Source organism: Panulirus ornatus, chromosome 12 (genome assembly GCF_036320965.1).
Source record: "Panulirus ornatus isolate Po-2019 chromosome 12, ASM3632096v1, whole genome shotgun sequence".
NCBI lineage: Eukaryota > Metazoa > Arthropoda > Malacostraca > Decapoda > Palinuridae > Panulirus > Panulirus ornatus.
In genome coordinates this window covers 21,921,542-21,931,728 of record NC_092235.1, presented here as the reverse complement: position 1 = coordinate 21,931,728, position 10,187 = coordinate 21,921,542, and the positions used below count along the sequence as shown (strand labels likewise).

The window sequence follows — 10,187 nt, the reverse complement described above, 5'->3', positions numbered from 1 at the left end:
AAATAAACCCATCATATTGGAAGTCAAAATCATATATATATATATATATATATATATTCCAGCCAATATTTCAATGTTAATGCAAAAATACTGAAGTTTTATAATGCACAAACCCTAACTGTACTGAAGACTAGACATTAGTTATAGAAAGGATAATGATATTTGAGGTCTCACACTCAGACCCCACCCTAGCAGGAGGGTATGGGAGATCTCTATGCCTACAGTAGGGCGGTTCATATGGTGACCTGAAGACCAGCAGAACGAGTGAAGGGGATGGTGCCAGACCAGGAAGAGAGGAGGTGGTGAGATGAATACGATAAATGAGGAGGTGGTGAGATGGATACGATAAATGAGGAGGATAATACTGGAATGCAGAGTATGAGGTCCTGCAATGAAGACCAGGCAGGAGACTTCAAAACACGGCATCAAACATTGTCTGTCGTGAGGGGTCGAAATTCTGTGACGTACAGACTCTGGAAGTTATAGATAATGATGATGATAATGATGATAATGATGATGATGATGAATGATGATGATGATGATGATGAATCATGAATTATGAACATGAAGGGATCACACAGGAAAACTAAGGCATTACCAACATGTTTAGCTATGTATGTGGGATACAACATTTCAAATTGAAGGCGGAGGTAGTGGTAATTAGATAGAAAATAATATAACTTTCATTATGGTAACGATGTGTAACAATTCCTGGAGGGCGTTGGTGGTGTCAGAGTAACACTGAGGGTAACATTGTTATAAGACAAACAGAGCAGTTAATGAAAGATGTTTGGTGATATAATGTTGGCTCATCTTTGTGTATACCCCCAGCTCATGGTGCCAAGTGGCTCATGGGCGTCAGAAACATGCATTTCATGACACAATACTTTAAGAAAACGAGTTCAAGTATCAAATTCCCTTCATGTATGTGTACATATGTATCGGGGGTAATAACTAACAGGTAAGAGGAGGTTCTGAAGACAAGATGTACCCATGAACTTTAACCCTTCAACATCAATCAATGATCCCTCATTCATGGAGTTTCTTATGACCAGGGTCAACACTACATCTAAAACCCCCCCTTCGTCACGCCCCCGTAGCACCACCGTTGTACGTTGGGCTTTCACACAGTCCAGTCCGTGATCGGTACGTACCATTTCGTTATTGGCCAGTCCGTAGGTCCGTATGAGGAGCTGCTTGAAGAGCTCGCCCACGTTGATATTGTACTTGGCCGAGGTCTCGAGGTAGGAGGCGTTGTTCATGTCCGTGTCCACCCAGGTCTGGGCTCGCTGGAAGCTGACCACACGCTCGCGGTCCAAGTCCACTTTGTTTCCCACCACCACCACGGGCGCCCCGTCCGATCCTGGAGGAGGAGGAGGAGGTAACGACGTTACTGATTTCACCATCACATGAGGAGGATGGGTGAATGTTCTCCATCACATGAGGAGGGTGGGTGAATGTTCTCCAACACATGAGGAGGGTGGGTGAATGTTCTCCAACACATGAGGAGGGTGGGTGAATGTTCCCCATCACATGAGGAGGGTGGGTGAATGTTCTCCAACACATGAGGAGGGTGGGTGAATGTTCCCCAACACATGAGGAGGGTGGGTGAATGTTCCCCAACACATGAGGAGGGTGGGTGAATGTTCTCCAACACATGAGGAGGGTGGGTGAATGTTCTCCATCACATGAGGAGGGTGGGTGAATGTTCCCCAACACATGAGGAGGGTGGGTGAATGTTCTCCAACACATGAGGAGGGTGGGTGAATGTTCCCCAACACATGAGGAGGGTTAGAAAACTTCTCCAACACATGAGGAGGATTGATGAATCTTCTCCATCACATGAGAACGGTAGCTGGATACTCTCCATCACATGAGGATTGTAAAATATTTTCCATCACATGAGGAGAGAGGCTGAATCTTCTCCATCAAATGTGGAGAGTTAGAAATCTTCTCCATCACATGTGGAGAGTTAGAAATCTTCTCCATCACACGTGGAGTTAGAAATCTTCTCCATCACATGTGGAGAGTTAGAAATCTTCCTCCATCACACGTGGAGAGTTAGAAATCTTCTCCATCACATGTGGAGAGTTAGAAATCTCCATCACATGTGGAGAGTTAGGAATCTTCTCCATCACATGTGGAGAGTTAGAAATCTTCCTCCATCACATGTGGAGAGTTAGAAATCTTTCTCCATCACATGTGGAGAGTTAGAAATCTTCTCCATCACATGTGGAGAGTTAGAAATCTTCTCCATCACATGTGGAGAGTTAGAAATCTTCCTCCATCACATGTGGAGAGTTAGAAATCTTCCTCCATCACATGTGGAGAGTTAGAAATCTTCCTCCATCACATGTGGAGAGTTAGAAATCTTTCTCCATCACATGAGGCGAGCCACGACCTCCTGTAACCCCCCCTCCCCCCCACAAGCCATGACGACCACCTCACAGCGCGAGAGACCCCGAGGACGAGAGACCCACCTCCTCAGTGACGTACAGTGAGGAGAGAGAGAGAGAGAGAGAGAGAGAGAGAGAGAGAGAGAGAGAGAGAGAGAGAGAGAGAGAGAGAGAGGATGAGAGGGGTTTCTGTGCCACATCATTTACGGAGGTGGATTAATAATCTACTATTATAATTTCCTGTGGGGGAGGGAGCAGACACCACCAGCGCGGCCCTGGTAGCGCATGCGCGCGAGCGGATACCGGGGGGGGGGAGGGGAAGGGGGGGAACGTGGTAGGGGGGGAGGGGGAAAGTGGTAGGGGAGAGGGGGGAGGGAGGGAGGGGGTGTGTACGACCCTACCATCAGGAGCAGGGAACACCTTAATCCTGTGTCGGTCTAGATGGGTTGGGGGGGGCTCGAACCGAGTCTACGAAACCGTACAGCCAACGAACCCAAACCACATCCCCCCTTTTTCTCTCTAACCAATTTGGAGGAGCGGGGGGAGGGGGGGGGACAGATCGCTCAGGATCAACACTAACCCATTCCACTGATGGGATGATGGGAAGGAAGGAAGGAAGGAAGGAAGGGAGGGCCCCATCTCGCCTATAATGGGAGGGGTAAACCCACATTACCGCCTCCCTCCCACCCACTGGGGGAGTTCATAGGTGGTACGCGGTTGAGCACTTGACACCCAACGTGGTCTATGTATGGCTCCCTCAACACCCGAGTCTCTCTCTCTCTCTCTCTCTCTCTCTCTCTCTCTCCACATAAACACTGAAAAAAATAGGAGCCTATTTTCTATAACATAATCCACCAATTACATTCAATAACAATGGCTCACATCAATTCTTTAATGCATCGTCCATTTCCATCTTCTTCCTAAACCCATCATGGCGGCCATGACCACCTCCTCTCACCTTTGATCTTTGTGATGAGGTTCCAGAGGGTCTGGGCCTCGTAGAAGCTCTGCTCGTTGTTCACGGCGAAGACGATGACGAAGGCGCGGCCGGAGCGGATGGAGAGCTCGCGCATGGCGGGGAAGTGGTGGGAGCCGGCGGTGTCCAAGATCTCCAGGGCGTGGAATAAACCATCTGTGTTGACGAAGACAGACAGACACACAGACACTCGTTATTCAGTGGCTATTAAGGGGAGGTAATTGGGTGTAAGTTAACACTCGTTATTCGGTGGTTATTATTAAAGGGGGGGTAATTAGGTGTAAGTGGGGTGGTAGGGGTGGTGTTAGAGCCAGTGGTGATGATAAGTGGTTAGTGGTAACAGTACACGGTGGTTAGAAGTGGGAGTATGAAGTGGTTAGACGTAGGACAGTGATGAGGGATGAAACGATAGTTTTATAAATGGCGTACGACAACAGATGCAGTAATACATCATCGTCTCTGCCGTAAACACGATTTATTTCTATCATCAAAATGTCGATGTTCAGGTAATAATTTCCTCTAATGATTATAGAATCACTGTATAGTACAATAATTTGATAAACTGTGGCGAAGGTGAGATAAAATGTAGAATAACATAGTTAACCATCATTTCAGACAAATGATAGTTTTCTATGATGAAAAACCCACCGCATTAGAGAAAACGTATCAGCAGGAACTCTTGCATTTTGCTCGATTATCTAATTCATTAATCTTTTATTCAAAATGAATCCCATGTTCTACGAGTTATCATCGTTGATAAACACCTTTAGTGACAATACTAAAATATTACTTATAACCAAATATGGGCCGCAGACGCAAGGAATCTATGTTGTCTTTAGAATTACCGTGGACACCGGAGGTCAAAAATAATTATATAACCACCGTATCCACGCCCACTGTCAACCATAGATTGGCCGGCCGCTCCTGTATTACAACAAAATACACTAGAAAATAATAAACACATGCATTAGGGGGGGGTTAACTACCAAACTAAGCCTTTAAGCACGAGGGGATTCGATCCTAGAGCGCAACAGTGAACCTAAACAGCCAATCTCTGCTATAAACACTTAAACATTTACGAGGCTCAGGTAAGTGTAAATCATTTAACAAATTACAGAGTTGGTGACATGCAAATAAGACAAACAATAAACAACTGAAAACGGGAAGTTACGTTGTTTTTCGAGGGGTTGAGATAGAGGAAAAATTTATAAATGTTTGATGGGAATTATGTGTGCTTATCTTACAACAGTTAAGGGTGTATGCTGTTGCCGGGGATGAGGAAGGAACAGAGAAAGGGGCCAAGTGAGGATATTCCCTCGAAGGCTCAGTCCTCTGTTCTTAACGCTACCTCGCTAACGCGGGAAATGGCGAATATATATATATATATATATATATATATATATATATATATATATATATATATATATATATATATATATATATAAAGTCCAAATAAAAGATAGAAAAAAAAAAAAAAGGATTGTTTTAGGTCGAAGGCGCCCACCTAATTTCCCGCTCTTTCCCTTCGCCTTGGGGGAGAGAGAGAGAGAGAGAGAGAGAGAGAGAGAGAGAGAGAGAGAGAGAGAGAGAGAGAGAGAGAGGGGAAACAGGTCAGCCAGGTCTAACGAGGCGTCACAGGTCATTACCTGGGGTGGTGGGGAGTCGTTTGGACCCGACCAGGCGACAGAACCCACTATACAAATAGTACTCTCTCTCTCTCTCTCTCTCTCTCTCTCTCTCTCTCTCTCTCTCTCTCTCTCTCTCTCGTGGACCCAAATGAGAAGCAAAGTCACCCACGGCCTGGCATACACACACACATTCATACTTACATACACAGGGCCATACACACCCTCTGCCTTACCCCGTCACACACACACACACACACACACACAAATAACCGTATGACGTAAGAGCACAAAGATAGATCAATGTAGCGTCTTCTTTCGCCTGGTTCTTTCCACATAAGAATGATGATAACAATAGCTTAAGGACTATCGTGACGTCAATCACACACACACACACACACACACACACACACACACACACACACACACTCGATTGCCTACACAGAGTGAAAGGTTCCGCGAAAGACGCGAATATAAAGCGAAATCAAAGAATAAATAGAGAGAATGATTGTGTGGTGCAACAGTTGAGGAAGGGATAAAAAAAAATGGGGGGTTGGTTGGCCTTTAATTGGACTCTTGTGGGTCAAGTGAGTGGCGAGGGCATTATACTACCAGGGGCCAACCCACAACGGAGCGGAGGTCAAAGGTTAATGTGTGGGGGAGGGGGGGGAAAATCAGACGCCATCATTGCCAGATGCATCAAGACCGACGCAGATGGCATTAATAAAGCCAAGATTTGGATTAGGTCGGGCGAAGGGGGGAAAGGGGAGGGAGATTAGGGAGAGAGGGAGAGGACGATGCGTGGAGAGAAGGGAGAGAAGGGAGGAAGGAAGGGAGGGAAAATAAATTCAAAGACGCTGTTGGAAATGAAAAGTGGGAGCCACATCGGTGTGAAATTCTCTCTCTATCTCTCCGTTGGAATCCACCAACGATATATATTTACTCACGCAAATATTTGTATTCCACGCGATTGGGGAGACAAACACATACCAATCAGTCATATCAAAACCTCCAAGACTGGGGAGAAAAAAAATATACCTTTCAGTCCCCATCCAAACCAGTTCATATATCGGGGTCTTGGCCGACCATCCACACATCAGCTGTTCCATGTTTACATGTGAGGAGGGAAAAACTCCATTCAGTGGAACTGGGGGAATACGAGATTCTGAGCTCAAATAATTTTCCATAGACAAAAAGAGGAGCGAGTTTGTTTATTTTTTCTTACCCCCTCAATGTGGGTCGAGAGGATGATCGAGTGATTGGGGTAGTTCGAGCTTCAGCATAACAACTACCAGGGGTCGTTAAAGGTCGTTTTTAAAAGTCAAGCGACTGTTACCCATCCGACCGAAACTATGCTTCAAACAGCTCATTTAGGTTTTAAGGATGACGTCACGACCCAACGTACACTCTTACTACGTCATAATATGAATCAAGAGGAGGGAGCATGATTGGTCGAATCAGACCAATGAGAAACGAGGAAATGACAATTGTGTCTACGCCATATAATTCGTTCTTGTTCAAGCGCGATGACCAGCCACGCTCTAGCTTCGCGGGAGAACGATTGATGTATAACGTGGATCTATAATTTTTCATGTTAAATGGTAAATACGTTATCGATATGAAATGTGGGAATGTTAGGGTAAAAAAAACCATTAGAACCAGGGGTTAGGTTCAGCCAATATAAATCAGGTTTAAAGTTCATATATATATATATATATATATATATATATATATATATATATATATATATATATATATATATATATATATATATATCAATTTTCCAAAAGAAGGAGCAGAGAAGGGGGCCAGGTGAGGATATTCCCTCAGAGGCCCAGTCCTCTGTTCTTAACGCTACCTTGCTAACGCGGGAAATGGCGAATAGTTTGAAAGAAAAAAATGAATAAATAAATAAATAAATATATATATATATATATATATATATATATATATATATATATATATATATATTTATTCGCTCGTGTCGCCCTCAGCAAAAGCTGTTTCGTGCATCTACGAAATCGTATCCACATCAAAATGAATAAAAGAGTGCGTGTTTCATCTATTGAACCGACAATTTACCATACTGTATCATAAATCAACACGAAACATGAAATATTCAGGATATAGAAAATGGGCTGACGATCGCTCAACACACATACTATCATATTCGCGCTAATAGTGTGTGTGTGTGTGTGTGTGTGTGTGTGTGTAGGAGGGGGGAGGGCTATGAAATACACATGAACTGTGTTGTTATTGACAATAATCGTTAAGGGGGGGGGGGTCATTTAGCTACTAATCTCCCCCCCTCCCCAACCCCGCCAACCCCCCCATGTGCGGGCTTCGTACACACACACACACACACACACACACACACAGCAACAACAAACACATCACCTCCATTTTTCAGTGAATTTGATTTGTTTACCCCCCAAAACGGCGCAGCTTAATGGTCGTTTGTTATTCTGGAGCCAGAAAAATGAATTGATGATGACCATGATATACCCGGAAAAAAAATTAATTTCATATATGTCTTTAAATTGATAAAAAAAAAAACCCAACGACTCACTACAATGGACTACCTGCATCTCCGTGGATGCGCTACAGCCAGGAGCAGGGAAATGATGGACTCCTTGCATCTCCGTGGATGCGCTACAGCCAGGAGCAGGGAAATGATGGACTCCTTGCATCTCCGTGGATGCGCTACAGCCAGGAGCAGGAAAATGATGGACTCCTTGCATCTCCGTGGATGCGCTACAGCCAGGAGCAGGGAAATGATGGACTCCTGCATCTCCGTGGATGCGATACATCCAGGAGCAGGGAAATGATGGACTCCTTGCATCTCCGTGGATGCGCTACAGCCAGGAGCAGGGAAATGATGAGACTCCCTGCATCTCCGTGGATGCGCTACAGCCAGGAGCAGGGAAATGATGGACTCCCTGCATCTCCATGGATGCGCTACAGCCAGGAGCAGGGAAATGATGGATTCCTTGCATCTCCGTGGATGCGCTACAGCCAGGAGCAGGGAAATGATGAGACTCCCTGCATCTCCGTGGATGCGCTACATCCAGGAGCAGGGAAATGATTCTATTAGCCAATTGTATTTCAATAAAGAAATTTCGCTCCTACTTCGAAAATCAAATATTACTGAATCTAATATTCTCTTGGCACGCGGAAGATCCTACACAGGATATTCTATAGAAATGGCGTAAGGTAAACGTAGAAATTCATCTGGACTCTACAAAACAGACAAACAAACAAACAAGAGGCCAGATACCCGTGGAATCCCAAGAACGGAGCCCCCCCCCCCTCCATTTCCCTCCCACCCCCTCGCGGGCTAAAAGAACGACCAGTCATACATACACACAGACGCCGTCGTCCCTTTAGCTAATTTCGGTCTCTTCCCACCCTCCATACCAAGAAATGCGTCCTAGCGTGCGCGCGCCCGCCCCCGAGTCCATTTTTGTTTAATACTGTCCCGAACTTTACACACACACACACACACACACACACACACACACACACACACACACACACGACTTTCTCAAGTACGTTCATTATCCCGAGGTTACGCCATGAGCTTTGATGTCCCCGACTCTATTTTTTTTCTTTTTATTTTCCTGCGTTTCAGGGAAAGTTTCAGCGCTGGTGTATATATACATATGCTTCATATGAGGATATATTTATATATATATATATATATATATATATATATATATATATATATATATATATATATATATCCTAAGAACCATAACGAAAGCACAAAATCGACCCAAAGTAATTTGGAGACGCGAATGTGCCCAACCAAACATGATTGGAATAAGAGGCCAGTTACGGTCAGCACATAACAAGTAAATGGGTCATCACAAGGTCAACATATAACGACACCTAACGATCCCGGGGTCAACAACGTGGCACCCCCCCCCCCCCCCAATTAAACGGACGCCCTCAATATTATTAACGTCTATGGCTCCACTCCAGTTGCAGACTGACACAGGCAATCATCAATTTAATGGCTTTTTGGCTGTCAAATGCGCCGTGATTAGCAATTATCTAATCTAAAAAAAGAAATAAAAGAACAAAACTAGGAATTTCGCCTCCCCGGTGTTGTTGTGGAGATGAAACCAGGATGCTGATTGGCTGGAGTGCCTCGCGCAGCACGGTGATTGGCCGGAGCTTCCCTCGCCTTACGGTGATTGGCCGGAGGGTGTCTCTCCCCCACGGGGATTGGCTGGAGAGGAAGAGCGTTTCGCGCCACACAGCTGACGCCAACTTGCTGACGGGAGACGGACAATATTGGAACGCCGTACGCGCCTTCCCCCGCCCGCGACATCATTCCACGCCTACTGACATATTGGTGCACCTGACTGCCAATTATGTGACATTTAACAGCGCACGATGGCTCGCGGGACCCGATAACGGCCAATTGGGACTGCCGCAAACACCACTTTAATAAGGACCGGTCAGAGAACAAAGGCCTGCCTACACATAGCCCTCGGAGCGATGGTCTTTTAAAAAGACGTAAACAAGAGGAATGGCGAACGCGCCATGTGTTTCATAACATTAATAGATAAAAAGACAAAGAAATCTCTAAAGTAACAGAGTGATATGATACATAAGTGTACTTATACTTTTAACAAAGTACTTATATCCTCCTATTTCTACATTTTATATGACCTTGAAAGTAACATGATTTAATACACAGGCCTACTTATACTTTTAACAATGTACTTATATTTTCCTATTTCTACATTTTCTATAACCTTACTTTTTCTAATTATGAATCACACGTTTTCCTTTTCCCGAACACTTACGCATCTTGACACCACTCCCCCATTTTCTTTAGTTAAAGTACCTCAACGAAAACTATTTAAAGTCACTCTTCTCCGTTTTTCTTAATGCATGACCGTGACTGGAACTTTCATCCGAGTATAAAATTATATATATATATATATATATATATATATATATATATATATATATATATATATATATATACGCTTGATCAAGATATTCCTATGAGTCCACGGGGGAAAATGAAACACGAAAAGTTCCCAAGTGCTCTTTCGTGTAATAATCACATCATCAGGGGAGACACAAGAGAGAAATATAACAGTCAGTTGATATGTATATCAAGTGACTTATATTTCTCTCTTGAACACGAGGGTACGACCCTAAAGCACGAGG

The 10,187-nt window shown here is 44.4% G+C and overlaps 1 protein-coding gene across 1 annotated transcript in view; it reads right to left on the bottom strand.

Annotated features, from left to right (window-relative positions):
- Nucleotides 1–10,187, bottom strand: part of LOC139751842 (ras-related protein Rap-1b-like) — a 217,294-nt gene that overhangs the window by 9,569 nt on the left and 197,538 nt on the right. Inside the window, exons 5-6 of the mRNA XM_071667470.1 lie at nucleotides 3,355–3,528; nucleotides 1,155–1,363 (exon numbers count right to left, since the gene is read on the bottom strand). Coding sequence (XP_071523571.1) covers nucleotides 1,155–1,363; nucleotides 3,355–3,528 — 383 coding nt within the window. The remainder of the gene's footprint in view (nucleotides 1–1,154; nucleotides 1,364–3,354; nucleotides 3,529–10,187) is intronic.